The following is a 21,033-nucleotide window of genomic DNA, read 5'->3' as shown; positions in this document are numbered from 1 at the left end:
CACTGATTCCCAGGCCCAATCACCACCCCCCACACCCCTGACAAGTTCTTCAACCCATATCAGTGTCCTCCTTCTTGCTCCTGGTCCCGTTCACTTTGCCCAGCTAGTCTTAGTTCTCCACTGTACCTCAGCTCCTCATCAGAACTGTCTCCCCAGTCCCAGTCTCCTTTCCCAGCCTGTCCTAGTTCCCCGCTCCTCATCTGATCTCAGTCTTCCTCCCCACCCTCCCCCAACCTTCTGGTTTCTGGCTCCCACTCCCAGTCTCCTTTTCCAACCAATCGTAGTCCTCTCCCCTGCACTCTCCAGGTGCTAGCCCAGTCTCCTTGTCCGGTCAGCCAGTCTTCTCCCAACCCAGTCCCTATGTTCCTTTCTCTCCCCTATCACCCTCAAGTCCCAATTTTTGCCTTCCCCTCCCCACAGGTTCCTTGTCCCAATCTAGTCTCCTTGCATGTCCAACTGTTCTCTCCTCTGCATTTTAATCAGGCAACTCCTACCTCGACACTGTTCTCCTTGCTCTCAGTTAAGATGCCTGGACCCTAACCCTAGATGGGGAAGGTCTTGCTCAGATTTGGGCTGGAGCATGCTCCTTGTGGCTAGAATCTTGAGGGACTTGAGCTGTTACAGTCAAAGAAGTCTCTACTGAGCATGTGTGAACTGTGACTTTTAAAGGCTTATTACTGGGCCAGATGTGGACAGATTTTGGTGGAGATGGCAAAAGTCACAAAAGCACCCCCATATCCCCCTCCCAATCTCAAGTCCCTGCTCTAAAGCATGGGAGCACTGGAGCTTTTCAAAGAAAAAAAATCAGACATTTTTTAACGTGAGCAAAAGAATGTATTCTTCTTTAGCCTCGTTTTCAGAAGTGGCTGAAACATTTTGTCTGAAGTTAAAAATTCAGGCTGAGGCAGACACTCAGGATGGAAAATTTCATCCCAAGCGGTTAAAAAGTTTGGCAATGTTCTAAGCAATTGAGAACAGGATTTTATAATAGGAAGTGTCAGGCAACCTTAATAATAGGTGAAGCTATAAGCTCCATCTATAATATCATCTAGATTTTCTCCCTCTGTTTTAAATATACACCTGATTTTGCATTTGGCGTGACTATATTGCTCACAGCTACAATTATTTTGCACACAAGTTATTTTAGAAGTGGATTGTGGATTTTCATGCATTTATTGGTATCGCTTTTTATATCCAGCTGTCTTTAGAGACAGATGCCTTAGGCTATGTCTACCCTTAAAACGTTACAGTGGCATAACTGCAGCTGCTCCGCTGTAGTGCTTCAGTGTAGACCAGAGGTGGGCAAACTACGGCCTGCAGGCCACATCTGGCCTGCGGGACCATCCTGCCTGGCCCTTGAGCTCCCAGCCAGGGAGGCTATCCCTGGCCCCTCCCGTGCTGTCTCCCCTCCCACATAGCCACGCCACCGCACGGGCAGCATTCTGGGTGGCGCGGCTGCATGCTCCTGCAGGGCAGCACAGCAGCGTGTCTAGCTCCGGCCGGGCAGCATGGCTGCCAGACATGTTGCTCTGAGCAGCATGGTAAGGGGGCCAGGTCCAGGGGGTTCCAGGGGGCAGTCAGGGAACATGGAGCAGGGGGCGGAGGTTCTGGGGGGCAGTGGTCAGGGGACTGGGAACAGGAGGGGTTGGAAAGGCATGGGAGTCCCAGGGGGCCTGCCAGGGGACGGGGGTGGTTGGATAGGGGCTGGGGGTCCTGGGAGGGAGCGGTCAGGGGACAAGGAACAGGGGGGTTGGATGGGTCGGGAGTTCTGAGGGGGTAGTCAGGGGGTGGGAAGTGGGAGGAGTCGGATGGGGGCAGGGCCAGGCTGTTTGGGGAGGCACAGCCTTCCCTACCCGTACACTTTTGCAACCCCAACGTGGCCCTCAAGCCAAAAAGTTTGCTCACCCCTGGTGTAGACACTTACTATGGCAATGGTAGTTGTTCTCCCATCATTGCAGTAAATCCACCTTCCCGAGAGGCAGTAGCTAGGTCTATGGAAGAATTCTTCCATCAACCTAGAGTTCTCTACATTGGGGGTTAGATCAGCTGAACTACATCACTCAGTGATGTGGATGTAGCTGGGTTGATCTAAGTTTCTAGTATAGACCAACCCTCAGTTATAGGGGCAAACTATACAGCTCTCAGAAAAAAGCTGGAAGTGATATATTTCAAAACAGCTTTTCTAAAAATCATGATGACACAATTTTGAAGTCCCATGATTTGTCAGGTCTAGAAACAAGTAAAGTAACATGGGGATTCCCAGATCCTCTCCAAAGGTAGGCATCAGGTTTTACAAAAACCAACGAGGAGTCGTTGTGGCACCTTAGAGACTAACAAATGTATTTGGGCATAAGCTTTCATGGGCTAAAACCCACTTCATCAGATGCATGGAGTGAAAAATACAGTAAGCAGTATATATATTACAGCACATGAAAAGATGGGAGTTGTCTTACCAAGTGGGGGGTCAGTGCTAACGAGGCTTGATAGAGATTCTGTAGATGTTTGTCTCTGTCTGAGGGACTGGAGCAAAAGCGGTTGTATCTTAGAGCTTGGCTGTAGACAATGGATTGTGTGATGTGGTCTGGATGAAAGCTGGAGGCATGTAGGTAAGTATAGTGGTCAGTAGGTTTCCAGTATAGGGTGGTGTTTTTGTGACCATCATTTATTTGCACTGTAGTGTCCAGGAAGTGGATTTCTTGTGTGGAGCATTTGCTCCAATCCCTCAGACAGAGACAAACACCGACAGGATCTCTATCAAGCCTCGTTAGCACTGAGCCCCCACTTGGTAAGGCAACTCCCATCTTTTCATGTGCTGTAATATATAGATTCATAGATATTTAGGTCAGAAGGGACCATTATGATCATCTAGTCTGACCTCCTGCACAACGCAGGCCACAGAATTTCGCCCACCACTCCTGCAAAAAACCTCACACCTATATCTGTGCTAATGAAGTCCTCAAATCGTAGTTTAAAGACTTCAAGGGGCAGAGAATCCTCCAGCAAGTGACCCATGCCCCATGCTACAGAGGAAGGCGAAAAACCTCCAGGGCCTCTTCCAATCTGCCCTGGAGGAAAATTCCTTCCCGACCCCAAATATGGCGATCAGCTAAACCCTGAGCATATGCTTACTGTATTTTTAACTCCTTGCATTTGATGAAGTGGGTTTTAGCCCACCAAAGCTTATGCCCAAATACATTTTGTTAGTCTCTAAGGTGCCACAAGACTCCACGTTGTTTTTGCTGATACAAACTAACACGGCTACCACTCCAAAACCTGTCACCATGCAAGGTTTTTCAAAGTTACCAAATCAGAATTCTCCACTCTCCCACCTAGGCAGGTGTTAACTGTAGAGGAGATTCAAGACCATTGCCTCCTGGAGGACCACCCAACCCATTCTCAACTGTTTATACCATTTACCCTCTTGTTTTTAATGACATAACATGCATTTGGCAATAGCAACAAGTGCTTGTATGGAAAAGTAATATTGGGAAATTATTTAATGTCTTTTAGTTCTCTTTTAATGGAACTGAGAAGGTTGGAACAAGAAGGAGACTGGCTGGCAAATGTTGAGGTGACCACTAGTCATCCAACCCACACTTTGAGAACCACTAGTATAAAACACGCATTTGTCACTTCACAGTGCAGGAGACGTTGGACCTTTTATCTGTCACTGGTCTAGGACTTAACATTGCCCATCCTAAATCACAGAGCAGTGTAATTTGGGGGAAAAGGAGGGATCCCATGTTTTGGGGAAAGAAGGAAACCATCTTTAAATATTAACATTTTAAAATTAACATTTTTAAAGGTGTCTAAAAGTTGCTCAGAGATTTGGACTGTTAGAAGTAGTCTTGGCAGAGAGAGATGAGGGGGCATATAGTGCTGAAGAACCACAGAAAAGTACAAGATAAATGCAGTTTATCGCATGGGTATCGCCACCACCTGTGGTATAAATGTTTATGTGGAGCTTAGAATATCAGGGTTGGAAGGGACCTCAGGAGGTCATCTAGTCCAACCCCCTGCTCAAAGCAGGACAATCCCCAATTAAATCATCCCAGCCAGGGCTTTCTCAAGCATGACCTTAAAAACTTCTAAGGAAGGAGATTCTACCACCTCCCTAGGTAACGCATTCCAGTGTTTCACCACTCTCCTAGTGAAAAAGTTTTTCCTAATATCCAACCTAAACCTCCCACACTGCAACTTGAGACCATTACTCCTTGTCCTGTCCTTTTCTACCACTGAGAATAGTCTAGAACCATCCTCTCTGGAACCACCTCTCAGGTAGTTGAAAGCAGCCATCAAATCCCCCCCTCATTCTTCTCTTCTGCAGACTAAACAATCCCAGTTCCCTCAGCCTCTCCTCATAACTCATGTGTTCCAGACCCCTAATCATTTTTGTTGCCCTTCGCTGGACTCTCTCCAATTTATCCACATCCTTCTTGTAGTGTGGAGCCCAAAACTGGACACAGTACTCCAGATGAGGCCTCACCAATGTCGAATAGAGGGGAACGATCACGTCCCTCGATCTGCTCGCTATGCCCCTATTTATACATCCCAAAATGCCATTGGCCTTCTTGGCAACAAGGGCACACTGCTGACTCATATCCAGCTTCTCGTCCACTGTCATCCCTAGGTCCTTTTCCGCAGAACTGCTGCCTAGCCATTCGGTCCCTAGCCTGTAGATGTGCATTGGGTTCTTCCGTCCTAAGTGCAGTACCCTGCACTTATCCTTATTGAACCTCATCAGATTTCTTTTGGCCCAATCCTCCAATTTGTCTAGGTCCCTCTGTATCCTATCCCTGCCCTCCAGCGTATCTACCACTCCTCCCAGTTTAGTATCATCCGCAAATTTGCTGAGAGTGCAATCCACACCATCCTCCAGATCATTTATGAAGATATTGAACAAAACCGGCCCCAGGACCGACCCCTGGGGCACTCCACTTGACACCGGCTGCCAACTAGACATGGAGCCATTGATCACTACCCGTTGAGCCCGACAATCTAGCCAACTTTCTACCCACCTTACAGTGCATTCATCCAGCCCGTACTTCTTTAACTTGCTGACAAGAATACTGTGGGAGACCGTGTCAAAAGCTTTGCTAAAGTCAAAGAAACTATACAGCTTTTTATCTATCTTAGATGCTTATATGGCTCTCATTACCATAATTTCTGAGCACCTCACAATCTTTAATGTATTTATCATCACAACACGCTTGTGAAGTATGGAAGTTCTATGATCCCCACTTTACAAATGGGGAACTGAGGCACAGAGACAATAAGGGTATGTCTACACTTCAAGTAGACACCCACGTCTGGGCCATGCCACCTGACTCAGGCTCATGGGGCTCGGGCTGCAGGACTGTTTAATTGCAGTGTAGACATTCTGGCTCAGGCTGCAGCCCAAGCTCTGGGACCCAGTCCAAGCTCGAACGTCTACATTGCAATTAAACAGCCCCTTAGCCCAAGCCCCTTAGCCTGAGCAAGTTGCAGATCTTTAAATTCCAGTGTAGACATACCCTAAGTGATTTGTCTAAGATCACAGTGGAAGTCTGTTGTGGAGCAGGGACTTGAGCCCAGGTTTCCCAGGTCTAAAGCTTGTGCTCCAACTACTGGACCATCCATTCCTCTCTTCTCTTTTATTCAGTTGCTGATTTAAAACCTATTGTGTATATATAACATACAGAAAAGTTAGAGTGTGACTTCAGAGGGAATCCTTTCAGCTGGGGTTGGAGTTGGGAAAAACTTCAAAAATACCAAGATTGAAAATACAACAATTGTGTGCTGGCAGTTACCTTCTAGACAATTGCTAATTCTATATAAATTGTTAATAAATTCTAAATAAATGTTAATAAATTGATGTTCTTTGTGTATTGTTAGAGCATAACACAGGACAGGTTTAAAAATGAAGTGCTGGTAGAATTAGCTTCCAGATTTTTGCAAAAGATCATACTTTGATCTGGAAATAGGGAAGCGTAACATCATCATAAGTAGTTTGTCTCATTACACATGCAGCTACAACATGGCAAACGGATAAGACATGGGAGGGAAATATGCACTAAAAGTGGAGAGATGGTTTAGAGTATTTGGAAGGAACAAAAAAATGGTTCCTGTTTTCAGATTCTTTATGTGTGCATATTGCATATGGAGGCCTGAAGCCCAGGCCCACAGGACTGGAGAAAGGCCAAAAATCAGAGCCTTTTATCAGACTTCCCCCTTCCATCCAAATCTTGGCATTTTGGATAAAACAGAACCCAGATCTGAACCATCTCTAATCAAAATAAAAATTAAAATGGCTCTTTAGCCCCTCTCATTTATTAAAGCCCAGCCCATTGTTACTTGTGCTGAGGTAATGCCTGGGACCCCCAGTCATAGACCAGGACCCTAATGTACTAAGAACTGTCCAAACACAGAATAAAAAGATGGTCCCTGTCCAAGGAGCTTACAAACTAAGTATAAGAAAAGAGGCAACAGGTGGATACATACAGAAAGATGGAGGAGCAAACAAAGGGACAAGAAAAGGAGTACTTGTGGAGCTGTAGCTCACAAAAACTCATGCTCAAATAAATTGGTTAGTCTCTAAGGTGCCACAAGTACTCCCTTTCTTTTTGCAAAGACAGACTAACACGGCTGTTACTCTGAAAAGGGACAAGAGCGGCCAGCAATCATACTGTACTCTACACAGTGCAGATTCACTTCTAATAAAGATCTTAAATCCCAGGGTTTTGGCTGAGTTTTGCTTTGAATCTGGAACTCAAAGTGATACTCACAGGACATGAACAACAAAATACGTCTAATCCTCTCTGAATTAAAAATTCAGTGTTTTACACAGTGCTAATAAGTAATCACAAGATTGTTGGTCTACTCTGCAGTCTTTAACTAAACATACTCGTTCATGCATGTATAAAGGTTTACTGCAGGTCTAGATGGAAATGGCTTTTTCAAGAAAATGCTAGTTGGGGGGAAATCTTGTGGTCATTAAAGATGCCTTGGCATTTTTTACAAGAGTGGATGTATTAACCCTGGCATCTGGGCCTAGTCGGAGCTTGGGTAACTGGAGTCTGCCTACAGTTTCATTTGCCCTCTTAAAAAAAAAAAAGAAGTAATTGATGGTGTAAAATGGGTGATATTTTCCACTCCAGAGGTAGCTGTATTCTATTATCCCTATGTAGCTCAGTACATTTCTATGAAGTGCTTTGTGATTGTCCCTGATAATTTGATATTTATACAGTGACTTATCCAAGCTGGCTGTTACTGTTTACACACAGACAAACCTAAACCTGCCTTGGATGAAGCAAGTCATTCTACTTCCTACTTAGTGCTTATACTCCTCCTCATTTACACAGGTTTTGCACCAGTACAGTAGACTGACTTCAGTGGAGTTACTACTAATTTACACCAGTGTAAACAAGAGAGTGATCAGGCCCACATTGTTTGCATAAGGTGGGAAAGAGCTAAACTTGATCCTTAACTTTTTTAGCTCTATGGTCTGTACATGGAGTTCTTCTCATTCATTCTGTAAGATGCATTACAATTGGGATGGTGCTTCAACAAAGTAGGGACTAGATAACTCCAAGGCTTGGTAAATAGGATACAGAGCTTTCTGCCTCTGGGTTGTTAGTTAAATCCAGCCCAGTTTGTTAGTGATAGGGTTGCCAGGTGTCTGGTTTTCAACTGGAACGCCTGAGTGAAAAGGGACCCTGGCGGCTCCGGTAGGCACTGCCAGCTGGGCCATTAAAAGTCCAGTCCGCAGCACAGCCCTGCCTCCACACGGCTCCTGGAAGTGGCCACCGGGACTCTGTGACCCCTAGGTGCAGAGGCGGCCAGGAAGGCTCTGATCGCTGCCCGAGCCCCAAGTGCTGGCTAAGCAGCTCCCAATGGTCAGGAACCGCGACTAGTGGGAGCTGGGGGGGCGGTGCCTGCAGGCACAAGGGCACTGTGCAGACCCTCATTGGCTGCCCTTGCACCTAGGGACCAAAGGGACCTGGCAGCCACGGTAAGGGCTACCGGAACCCCTGCCCCAGCCCGGAGTCCTCTCCTGCACCCCAAACCCCTCATCCCCAGCTCCACCCCAGAGTCCACACCCCCAGCCAGAGCCCTCACTGCCCCACACCCCAATCCCCTGCCCCAGCCCAGAGCCCTCTCCTGTACCCTGAACCCCTCATTTCTGTCCCAACCCAGAGCCCACACCCCCAGCCCAGAACCCCCCGCACTCCCACCCCCTTCCCCTCTCAGAGCCCTCTCCTGTACCTCAAACTCCTCATCCCCAGCCTCACCCCAGAGCCCGCACCTCCAGCAAGAGCCCTCAGCCTCTCCCGTGCCCTAACCCCATGCCCCAGCCCAGTGAAAGTGAGTGAGGGTGGGGGAGAGCGAGTGACAGAGCGAGGGGGGATGGAGCGAACAGGGGGCAGAGTCTCAGAGAAGGGGTAGGGTGGGGTGGGACCTTGGGGAAGGGGCTGGGCAGGGGGCAGGGCTGGGGCGTTCAGTTTTGTGTGATTAGAAAGTTGGCAACCTTAGTTAGTGATTGAAAATTATTACTATCTGAATGGCTCTTTAATATTCTATTTGCAATAGGTCTGATGCATTTGTGGTTTGTTTCGCTCCTTCATTCTCCAAAATATCCCACCTTTGCCTGTACCCCCACTCAAATCTTCTGCAACTTAACTAGGTAAAAAAAAAAAAAAAAAATTACAGTCTTAATGTTATCTTGTGAAAAGTATATCCTAAAAAAATGTCCTCTCTGCTGAGAGAGTTCCTCTCTGATTTTCAGCAGATAAAATGTAAAAAGAAAACAAACAAAAAAGCCCCCAAACATGAGGCTGGCTGTTGACTTTGCAGTTAATAAGAAGTTGTTGTGCTCTATTGAGTTTACTGTGTCACCAAAACCCTTGCAAGTCTTAACTATACAAAGCCTATATTGTCTTGACAAGGATACTGAGAAGATGTGCCTGATCTTGGCAGGAGCTAGGTGTACCCAGAACCATGTTATTAAAAAAAAAATAACAAAAAAGAAATATTCTTTTCGGCCTCTTACTGGGAAAGATAACAAGCAGTGTCCTTACTACAAGTGTGTAGAATGCACTGGTCAGTTTTAGAAACATGAAAATTGAAAAATGATAGATGGGAACACAGTTCCAAGTGTACCAAGTATAATTTAGGTCGCAGGGTGTTCAGATTAGGGCTTTTGCTTTATACTCATCTCCAATATTGAGATGTAAATGTCCTTAAAGAGAGAAAGACAATCTTCATGCATAACTATCGGTATACAAAATTAACTACTAAAGGCCTGGCAGATGTATTTCCTCACTAAGGGCCAAATCCTTCTCCTCGGTCTCATAGAAATCAATAGAAATACTCCCACTGTGTTCAGTAGGAACAGGATTTGGCCCTTACGTCTTTACTATTGTTTGTCAGTAGTAACGCAGATACTTTTAGTATACTTCTTAGTAATTTGGATCATTCTTAATTTGATAACTCAGTCATGCATACTCAGAGAAAACAGTTTGAATTTTAGAAAAGTGGGAGATGAAATTATACATTCAGAGGAGTGTAATATAACAATTGCCAGAGTCCAGGAAAATACATACATAACTCATTATTCTAAACCAATATGAGCACGCGTATGTTTGTTCAGAATAGCCTTTATAGTGTTCAACTCTAAATAGTGTGCCATCTAAATTTTGTTATTAGATATTTACATGGACAACCAGCTCAAACTAGATCCGAGCACCTGCTTTTAGTTAACAGAGAGAGAAAGTACAGCAGACATTTAAAAAATCCTAATGAACGCAGTCATATGAATTTCCCTGATATCAGACACTTATACAGCTTTCACAGACAGGCTTCTATCATATGACAGTGATGGCTACATCAGTATAATACAACTTCTGTACAATGTGTAGAATAGCAAATTATAACACCAAACATTAGAGATATGGATGGCTATTGGCCACAGACTTAAGCCCTGATCCTCCAGTAATCTCCATGCGGGTGGACTCCTGCACCTATGAAAAAAGTCTTACAGTAATCAACAGGGCTCCATGTGTGGACATCCTGGCAGGCTCAGGCCCTTAGATAAAATTTCTCTTGAAACAATACTCCTGTAAACATTTGCCATCTTAGCTGCTTAAAATAAGTACCCTTATTCAAAAGTATTTAGCTTTTTTTTTCTTTTTCTTTTTTTTTTAATACTTTGCTGATGTACAACACATTCCTTTAATTTTTTTAATCAAACATTGATTTTTCAGACTAGACTGGAACATTAAAGTACAGATATTATTAGGAGTCATATTTACATCCCAAAGCTAGCCTACCTTGTTGTGTGTGTCTGAAATCCCAGATATATGAGGGAGAGAGGGCCCAATTCTCATCTCAGACAGATTGTAAATCAGGAATAGCTACACTGAAGTCAATGAAGTTACTTCATTGGGGTAAAACATGAATGAAAGAAGAACTTGGCCCAGTGACGGAATATAAGAGCGGGAGAGAAACTGAGAATACAAGCAAAATGTTTTCCCCTAGTTTATTTTTCAGACTCTAATGTTATTTTGACTGTATAGTTTGATTTTTAGCCTTGTTAGTAATTTAAACAGGAATCTCTGTTAGATAAACTCCAAATAGCAGTATATTTCTGGTGTTATCTTATTTTCCTTTCTCAAGAGTGCATATTGTCTTCAGTTTTCCAATTTTATACCAGGCTCTGCTTATTACCACAAGTGATCTTTCACCTTTATGATCTGGCACCTGCTGTACTTGGAGATGTTTAGTATATAATGTTGCATATTTCTCAGGCAATAGTTGTTGCAACAGCCTGATTATGTTTTTTTTTTTCTTTTCTCCCCCTTACCATCATGTGAACTCAGCATTAGACTTGTTAAGAAATATTGCAAGATTGTCCAAAATTATTATTACATAAATCTGGAAGGCTCATAAAGACACCACTATTACATTCAAACTAGCCCCTGGGGCCAAGTTCTGCACTGTGACCTCATCTGGGTGGCATAGGTAGAACTTAAGGCAGATTTCAAACTCTAATATTTTGTTTTGCTATATCCAACTTTTAAAATTCTGTGACTTTAGCTCCAATCTTTATTTTAAAGCCCCAATGGGAAATGAACTGTATAATTTTAATTTATAAAACAAAGTGTTTCTTTTTACATGCATAGAGAGAGAGAGACACGCCCCAACAATCCTCATCTAACCACACAAAAATCTAACTAAAGGCATATAAAGGTGAGATCTACCATAATATATTTTATTTTTAAATATCCATTAGAAAAGTCTTGTTCTCTTCATTTTAATGTCTCTAATCAGAGATCCCAACTAGTCATCCATCAGAATTATATCACCACTATATGTTCTGCACAGACTATGATTTTAACTAAAAAAAAACACAAACATATTTACTTCAACACTATTTAACACATCAGATAAGAAGATACTGGTGTGTTATAATTTGTTTGATATGAAGATGTACATAATCTTTTAAACTTAACTTCTGAAATAGTGTATGTACCAGAAATCACTTTTCAGTCTTCTCTTAGTTGATATTTCTCGTTTCCTCTCTAATCTTACAAGTTTTTAAAGAAAGAATCTAGTCCATTGTTCAATCACTTGAAAGGATTTATCAAAACTTAGTTCAGCTTGTGGTTTTGTTTCTGTTTTTTACAGAAATTATTTAAAACACTTTTTCAAAAATAACTTACGTCCCACCATGTTCTTAAAACAATCACAAGAGCATAAACCCTGCAGTAAGGACACAGGGACAGCACAGTGATCACATAAATTTACCTACCTGTATTGTGTTTCTGAAGACAGTCTCTACACTTAAGCACCATTCACAGAGAAGAAAGAGTTTCTGGGCAGCAATGCATCTTCTTACTTTTTCTAATGTTCTGCTAAATGAGGAGTGTTGAGCAACTCCCTCCAATGCTGTTTAACCCCCTCCTTTCACTCCCTGCCTGTTTAGACCTTCTGAACACTGAAATGCATACAGAGAAACTTGTAATTAGTAATACCAGCTAAGCTAAAACCCTTGATTCTCACTAACCTAAGCTGCACATTCCAAAGTACTAAACAGGAGTGCTAATCAGAAAGCACTTTTTTAGACTAAATTCCTGACTAGACATAAAGCATGAAAGTTAAGCTAAGATATTGCCCTACCAGAGCCCAGTTTCTGCCTACTGGCTTGGTAAAGCCTGCGATATCTCAGGACTCAGGAGCACACACTGTGACTGTGAGAGGAAAATGTTAAGTGTCTCATCTCTCTGTTCTTTTTTTCTTCCCCCTCTCTTGTTCTCGCTGCTCACAGTAGCAAGGTTGTCTCTTGTATACTCCCTGCCCTTAAACTCACCAAACCAGATTTTTACTCCCAACACCAGCAACTTCCCGTAAATCTGAACTGAAATTTTATCCTGTTCACTGAGCGTTTGCTGGCTCAAGGCCAGCGCAGCATTCCTGTTGTTTTAGGAGTGCAGATACCTTTGCTTTTTAAAAAAAATAAAATCGGGGGTAGGAGGGGGGAAAGATAACCTGAAGAGATGTAAAGGCTGGCATGAGAGAGACACTTGGAAACAGTTTAAGTATTGTTTGACACCCCATGTTTGTATTTTTTTTTTTAAAGGTGGAGTTCCAATGTGAATATCAGAGAGGGAGACTATATCCTCCACACTAAAATGGAACCACCTATTTGCTGAGCCACCTGCTTTATCTCTGCACAAAGTGTTTAAGGAACAAGATGTTAAATCATGGGTTTCTTTCCCCCGCTATTAAACAATGTAGGCTTTCAATATATAGGTGTAGATTTAAAGGAAAACAAATCAATAGTACTCACCTGAGGCATAGCATGGCTTGAATTAGCACAGAAAGGTATTGCACTAGGAGAAACCCACAAACTTTTCTGATCCAATTTCATCAATACAGGGGTTGTGCTTGTCAAAGAAGTGACGCATTTCAACCCCTTCTGACCTGAAGTTACATCTAGTTTCTAGAAAAGGAACAAAAGAGAAACTAGTTTTAGAAACAACAGCCAAGCCCTCCTTTAACCTCCCTGTGATCTCTCTGACAATTGTTTTTTAACCTCAAAAGAAACAGCATGCCAGAGAGTAAACTTTCCCTTCCCACCCCCTTTACCTTACCTGCCTATGCAAGGGTTAAGTAGCCTGATGTATTTAAACAAAGCACAAAACCTGTTTATAGTAAATGCAATCAGCCAACAGAAATCTAATTCAGTACTTGTGACTAAACAAACTGGAACAGGAAGCACACATGAGAATTTATAAAAAGTACTAATTCCTGCTTGCATTGTCATGCAACTGAAAAATGTTTCTACTTCTCTTTAGAGTCTTTTGTTCAATGGCAATTCACTTTTTTGTGTGAAAAGTTTAATACTCTGATGTTTAATCATTTGCATGCAAACACTTAGAACAATATTTGCTTTTTGTACAGAATACTATGGAACCTTTTCATTATTTTTCTTGCTTTGGGGAAGGCATGTTTCTGTAGCTAGGTTTTATTTTCAAATTATTGTTTGTAACTTATGAGAGTTGTACATGGTACCTTTAATACTTGCACACAATAAGAACTCAAACAGGAGAATAATGAAGAGTCATAAAAATTAAAATGTTTAAGGTACATAGTATTGAGGGTTAAAGCTACTGTTGACAATATTCTGCAACCATATTTGTAAATGATTATAAAATGCTGCCAGCTTTATCACCTGGGAAGATACTAAACCTACAATGTTTTGCAGCATCCTGTCCCTTGAGACTAAGTTTCTCCGTTAAATTTTTATGTAAGCAAAAGTTACATTGACTCTTACTGAGTTTTGCTTGAATAAGAACTTCAGGATTGGGCCCATATTATTATAATAAAACCATACAGCCACATACTGAGACTATGCCTACACTAGCACTTAAGTTGGCAAAACTTTTGTCACTCTGGGGTGTGGAGAAAAACACCCCATAGCGACATAAGTTTTGCGGGCATAAGCGCTCGTGTGCACAGCACTGTCGGTAGGAGAATCTCTCCTGCAGACACAGCTACCACCGCTCGTTGAGCTGTTTTTATTCTGTCAACGGGAGAGTTCTCTCCCGTCGGCATAATGCAGCTACATGAGCACTTTTCCAGCAGCACGGCTATATTGGTACAGCTGTGCCCCTGTAAGCTTGTAGGTGTAGACATGGCCTAAAATTTGAAGTCTTGGTATGAGTGCCTAATGAATGAATCTCATGCACTTGCTCAGTGCATAGTTTCAATGTTCCTAATTTTTATAAAAAGAAAAGGAGTACAAGTGGCACCTTAGAGACTAACCAATTTATTTGAGCATAAGCTTTCGTGAGCTACAGCTCACTTCTCTTTTTGCAAATACAGACTTACACGGCTGCTACTCTGAAACCAAATTTTTATGTAATCAAAACCATCCCCCGCCCCAACCAATCAAATACACTATTCCTCAAAGAAGTCTATAGTTATGCCAAATGTTAGGCTGAAACTTCAGCTGTTTCTTACTGTAGCTCTGCTCAAATAGACTAATGTTAGAATTTTTGTTAAGTGAGAAGTGTATTTTTTCCACTGCACCATAACTCAAAAATGGATAAAGGGATTAGCTCAAATTTTCCTAAAATGCATCTTGAGGAAGAAGGCAAATATAGGAAATTTTGACCTCAAAGGTGGTGAATGTTTTTGAAAGTCACAAGTATTATTGAGCAAATAATGGGAGAAAATAATTGTCCACAAGCATTTATTTTAATTAAAATGTGAATGTTACTGAACTGTATTTATAACCATTTCACATGAACATTTTGGCAGCTGAGCGCTGCTAGAATAAATATTCTTGCAAAGCAAATTTTGAGACTTGTGCAAAGCAAATTTTGAGGGTTTTGCAAGTGTATATTCACAAATTTGACACTAGGTGGGTGAAGGCCACACCCTGAAGTCCTCGCTCTCTATTCAGCATACTGTAGAAGACTCAGATGATAATAAGGACTTCAGAAAAACCTCTTACTGACCTTATTAACTTAAGGCTCGACCCTAAGTAATTAAAATTGGATGAAAGTATTCCTGGAGATTTATGATCAAATATATATATATGTTATTGGATTTCTAAAGATATAACACAAAACAATTTATCCAAGACACAAATGCCCAACCTGGAATCAGAGTCTGTTTTTCTCTCCCTATATGTTTAGTAAATTCAACTGTGAGTAAATTCAACTCTTTAAGTGTAAAGCAAAAAGTGATTCAGCATAGGAATGTAAATGAGATGTGCTGTAATTTGCTGCAATATCCATCACTCTGTCAGGTTAAATAAGCCAAGTGCATTCAGAACTCTGTAGTAGTGAGCACAGGTTTCCTGTTCCCTTGCCAAGCCATGGTAGGGTTTCTATCTAAAAGAAAAGAATTTAATGAGTTCACAGCAAAGTGAATTAAATTAAGTGTAGCATGATTAGACTATGAACACTAATCTTAAAAGCAAAAGCCCTTGAATGAGGAAGGTGCCCTTCAAAGCTGATTCTGCCAATTGTAACTGAAAATTCTGGCCAGATACTTACATGCTTTATCTCACCAGTTATGGGACTTCCTGCTGAAATATCATAAAATCAGAAATATAAGGCTGGAAGGCTGGAAGGGAACTTGAAGCCATCAAGTCCAGCCCCCTGTGATGAGGCAGGACCAAGGAAACCTAGAGACCATCCCTGACACTTGTTTGTCCAACCTGTTCGTAAAAGCATCCAGTGATGGGGATTCCATAGCCTCCCTTGGAAGCCTATTCCTGTGCTTAATGAGCCTTAAAGTTAGATAGTTTTTCCTAATAGCTAACCTAAATCTCCCTTGCTGCAGATTAAGCCCATTATTTCTTGTCCCATCTTCAGTGGACCTGGAGAACAATTGATCACAGTCCTCTTTATAACAGCCCTGAACATATTTGAAGACTGTGCTTATGTCCCCCCTGAGTTTTTTCTCAAGACTAAACATGCCCAGTTTTTTTAACCTTTCCTTGTAGTTTAGGTTTTCTAAACCTCTTATCATGTTTGTTGCTCTCCTCTGAACTCTCTCCAGTTTGTCCACCTCTTTCCTAAAGTGTGCAACCACAATTGCACGCATGACTCCAGCTGGGGCCTCACTAGTGCCGCGTTCAGTGGGACAGTTACCACCCTTGTCCAACAAACACCACTCCTGTTAATACACCCCAGAATTATATTAGCCTCTTTCGTTACTACATCACACTGACTCATATTCAATTTGTGATTAATTCTAACCCCCAGATCTTTTTAGCTGTACTACCACCTAACTAGTTATTCTCCATTTTGTGGTTGTGCATTTGATTTTTCCTTCCTAAGTGAAATACTTTGCACTTGTCTTCATTGAATTTCATCTTGTTAATGTCAAACCAATTTTCCAGTTTATCAAGGTCACTTTAAATTCTAATTCTGTCTTCCAAAGTGCTTGCATCCCCTCCCAGCTTGGTGTCATCTGCAAATTTTATAAGTATACTCTCAACTCTGTTATCCAAGTAATTCATGACAACATTGAATAGTACTGGACCCAGGACTGACTGCTGCAGGACCCCACTAGATGCACCCTCCCAGTTTGACAGTGAACCATTGATAACTACTTTTTGAATATGGTCTTTCAAGCAGTTATGTACCCACCATATAGTAATTGCATTGAGACGACATTTCCCTAGGTTGCTTATGAGAATGTCATTGGGGACCGTGTCAAAAGCTTTACTTACACATCTACTGCTTCCCCTTATCCACTAGGCTAGCAATCCTGTCAAAAAAGGAAATTAGGTTGGATTGGCCTGATTTGTTCTTAACAAATCCATGCTGGCTATTCTTTATAATCCTATTATCGTCTAGGTACTTACAGATTGATTATTTAATCATTTGTTATAGTATCTTTCCACATATCAAATTTAGGGTGATTGGTCTATAATTACCTGGGTCCTCTCTGTTCCCCCCTTAAAGATAGGTACTAGGCTTGCCCTTTTCAAGTGCTCACCTGTTCTCCAACCGTTCTCAAAGATAATTGTTATTGGTTCCAAGATTGGTGCAGCTAGTTCCTGAAGTACCCTAGGATGAATTTCATCAGGCCCTGCCAACTTGAATACATTCAGTTTATCAGAATATTCTTTAACCTGCTCTTTCCTTATTTTGGCTTGCATTCCTTTCCCTTTGCTGTTAATATAAGTAATATAAGTTGTGTTTTAGTATCTGGTCACACATTAACCTTTTTAGTGAAGAGGGATGCAATGTAGGCATTAAATACCTCAGCTTACTTGATATCATCAGTTATTAGCTCTCCTTCCCTGCTAAGTAGAGGACCTTCTTTCCTTCATCTTTCTCTTGCTCCTAATGTATTTAAAGAAACTCTTCTTATTCCCTTTTCTGTCCCTTGTTAGGTTTAACTGATTTTGTGCCTTAGCCTTTCTGATTTTATCCCTACATGCTTGTGCTATTCTTTTGTCCTCCTCCTTAGTAATTCTTCCATTTTTGCACTTTTTGTAGGATTATTTTTTTTTATTTTTCAGGCCTTTCTTCTTCTTAGCGTATGTGACCAGGCTTCATCACCTAATTTGGTCCACTGGTTGGTTCATTAGCTTCCTCAGCCTGGGCTGGCTACTGATGGGGAATGCGACATGAATGCTGATCCAATCATTAAAGAGCTCCTGGTGAAGCCATATTGGCCTCTTACTATTCTTCCTGTCTTTCTTTGGCATCAGGATAGTTTGCATTTGTGCCTTTAATATAGTCTCCTTGAAAAATTGCCAGCTCTCCTGAACTCCTTTTTCCTTAGAGGTTCTTCCCATGGGACCTTACCTACCAGTTCTCTGAGTTTGTAAAGTCTGCTTTTTTGAAGTCAATTGTCCTTATTCTGCTCTTCCCACTCCTTCCTTTCCTTAGAATCAGGAAATCATTCATTTCATGATCAATTTCATCCTAATTGCTGTCCACCTTCAGATTCACTATTAATTTCTCCATGTTGGACCTAAGGGATTCAGATAGCTTAGTGATGCATGTGGTGTAAAAATGTAGAAAGAGACAAGTGATGTACGTTGCTGGCAAAACCAGGGAAATTAACATATTCAGCAATGCCTAACTTGTCACAAACTTCCAATAATGAGTCATAAGGAACTGGACATTTTCTGACTGGAAGCCTATAGACAAAATCATAATGTGTTTCTAGGGGTTGTACCATATGGGGAACAAATATCTTTACCTATAATATCAGGGCAAAGCATCAGTTATTGTAAATTAGTAATTAGCCATCTTCTCCCCATCCTCCACTTTAGTCAGACATGGAAACTGATCAAACTTGGGCCTGGTCTACACTAGGAAATCAGGTCAGTATAACTATGTTGCTCAGGGGTGTGAAAAATCCACCTCCCTCAGTGACTCAGTTAAACTGACCTAACTCCCAGTGTAGACAGTGCTAGGTCGATGGGAGAATTCTCCTGTAGACCTAGCTACTGCCTCTTGGGGAGGTGGATTGCCTATGCCAATGGACGAACCCCTCCCATTGGAGTTGATAGCATTTTCACTGAAGCGCTTCAGTGGTGGTGCTGCAGCATTTTAAGTGTAGACCAGCCCTTAGCTTAGGACATAGTGCCTTCTGCCAGGAGAATTGACTTAGAAATATACCAGATCAATGAAATATTATAGCCAGGACCATGATATCATAATAATTATAATAAAAACCTCCTTCCAAATAACAAAATGCAGCAACATAACCTAGTGAATGGTGTCACAGCACAAAAATATTTTACAGGCAGGGGAAAAATCATGTTTCTTTCACCATGTTCATACGAGAACACATCTCATTGCGTAAGCTAGGAGAAGTCTCATGTAATAGCCATAGTTGTAGGGGGCAAGATGAGGTGATCATAAAATCTGACACTTCTCTCCCCCTTCTCCTGCGTCACTGACACTGAGGAGTCATTTACCAGTTTTCTGTGTTCACATCATTACAACTTGCATCCAGGCCCTTCTTATCTCCCATCTTGAGTATTTGCAACATCCTCCTCTATGGCCTTCCTCATACTCCCCTCACCTCCCTCAGGCCCATTCAAAATGCTGCTGGCCTGTTCTGACGATGTCACTTCCCTCTGTGAGACCCTTCACAGGCCCTCCTTTCTCCACTGGATTAAGTCCAGGCTTCCCAAGGCCTTTCAGCTTTTAGCCTCTGCGTACTTATCCACTCTTGCATCTTATTACATTGCCCCTGCCTCCTTGGTTCCATCTACAATGCCAACCCCAATCATTCCTTTGTCCACTTCTTTCACAAGTGCCTTCGTGCTTTCTTCCATGCTGTTCTTTATATATACAACACCCTCCCTAAACTGGTATGTAAGTAAAGCTGCTACTGTGTCCTCCTTAAATCACTCCTTAAGATCAATTTCTATCATGGTACACATGGGAAACTGCCAACATAGTCTTAGCCCCTAATAGCCATCTACCTGATATCTATTTTGTTTTTTCAATCTGATCGCTTACTTAAAATATTAAATGACTTCATCCCATCTAGCTATAACTAATCTATACAGCCACCTGTATCCTATTGTCAGTAACCTAATCCTCCTTCCCTCAGTCCTTCCAATTATTTGTTCTCTCAGATGGTTCCTTAGCTGTAATGCTTTACAGTAGCTGACAGACTAAGCAATATTGAATGGTATAGCTTATTAATGCTTAAAGATCCTATTCCCCTCCCTTCTTCTTGCGGTGACTCTCTCTTCAGTCTTTATGGCCTGATTCGCTACTGCTTTGCATCTTGTGTGGTCAGTTACTCCTGTGCAAAGTGGGCATAAAATACTACTCTTCTTATTTGGTAGGGTTTACATCCACTTTGTACAGGAATAACTGCCTACAGAAGATGCAAGCACTTAGATTTCATAGACAGTATGTGCTTTGGGGTAAGGACTGTGCGCTGACAGTGGCTGACTTAGCCTTGCTAGAGATTCTCCAGTATAGGGGCTTTCTCTGGGTTGTGTAAATGTGACGCAGCCAGTTGGAGCACTCTGTGCTTCTGCAACCTCAGCTAACACACAGTGCCTTTGGAGCTTGTAGCGAGGCGGTGGGGTGCCCCACCACCCCACCAAGGGAAGAACCGCCCCAGACACCAAAGTGGGCGGAGCCAATGGAGCCTGCGCCTGCCCCCCAGAGGTCAAGGCGCAGGACAGGAAGTAGAAAAGCCCAGCTCTCGAGCTCAGTTGGGCAACAGCAGCCAGAGAGGCCAGATGCCCGTGGCCTGGCTCCGGCTTGGGAGACCTCAGCAAGCCACAGCCGACCCGAGGACTGGCCGGACGAGCCGATGCCTGACGCTGACCGACGCCCAGAGGAGCGGCCAAGCCTACCCCTCGCCAGCTACCCAGAGGAGCAGCCAAGCCTACCCCTCGCCAGCTACCCAGAGGAGCAGCCAAGCCTACCCCTCGCCAGCTACCCAGAGGAGCAGCCAAGCCTACCCTTCTCCAGCTACCCAGAGGAGCGGCCAAGCCTACCCCTCGCCAGCTACCCAGAGGAGCAGCCAAGCCTACCCTTCTCCAGCTACCCAGAGGAGCTGCCAAGTCTACCCCTCACCGGCGACCCAGAGGAGCCCATGCTGCTGGAACCCTCCGAGGACACCACCCTGACCCAGGTACCCTACGAGGGAGAGTCCGGAAGTAGCCTGGGGGCAGCTGACCCCAGTCTGGCTGCAGCACTGCCAGAGCCCATGTCAGTGTGTTGCGGCCAGGATCCCCACTGACACAGCAACGGGTCTTCAACCGCTGCTAGAGCCCTGGGCTGGGACGCGGTGGAGTGGGTGGGCCTGCATCCCCCCTGCCACCCACCTTGCGGGTGGCAGTCTTCCCCCTCCCCCTGGTTGCTAAAGCCAGGGCCTGGGCTTCTATTGAACTATTTGCTCAGCCCCTGAGCCTGAGGGCCTGAGCCCCTGACTGTTTGTTTGCTGCCCCGCCCTGACCCAGGGCCTGGGCTTATACCGAACTGCTTGCGGGACCCAACCTGAAGGTCTGGGCCATAGCCTGGGTATTCCCCAACCCAA

The 21,033-nt window shown here is 43.2% G+C and overlaps 1 protein-coding gene and 1 long non-coding RNA gene across 6 annotated transcripts in view; one reads left to right on the top strand and one right to left on the bottom strand.

Moving 5' to 3' along the window:
* RBM47 (RNA binding motif protein 47) overlaps positions 1-12,929 on the bottom strand; it is a 115,458-nt gene extending 102,529 nt beyond the window's left edge. For 2 of the 4 annotated variants that reach the window (XM_073342207.2, XM_073342213.2), the window contains exon 1: positions 12,827-12,928. In XM_073342207.2, coding sequence (XP_073198308.1) covers positions 12,827-12,840 — 14 coding nt within the window. In that variant the 5' untranslated portion in view covers positions 12,841-12,928. Of the gene's footprint in view, positions 1-11,788; positions 12,299-12,826 lie in introns of those variants that run through there. The other 2 variants (XM_073342208.2, XM_073342211.2) reach the window with 2 other exon arrangements.
* LOC140910664 (uncharacterized) overlaps positions 1-21,033 on the top strand; it is a 96,115-nt gene that overhangs the window by 39,823 nt on the left and 35,259 nt on the right. The gene's annotated exons all lie outside the window — the stretch shown is intronic.

The sequence above is a fragment of the Lepidochelys kempii genome, chromosome 4 (assembly GCF_965140285.1).
Source record: "Lepidochelys kempii isolate rLepKem1 chromosome 4, rLepKem1.hap1, whole genome shotgun sequence".
Taxonomy (NCBI): domain Eukaryota; kingdom Metazoa; phylum Chordata; order Testudines; family Cheloniidae; genus Lepidochelys; species Lepidochelys kempii.
The sequence above is the reverse complement of the archived record's forward strand: the minus strand, read 5'-3'. Positions and strand labels throughout refer to the sequence as shown.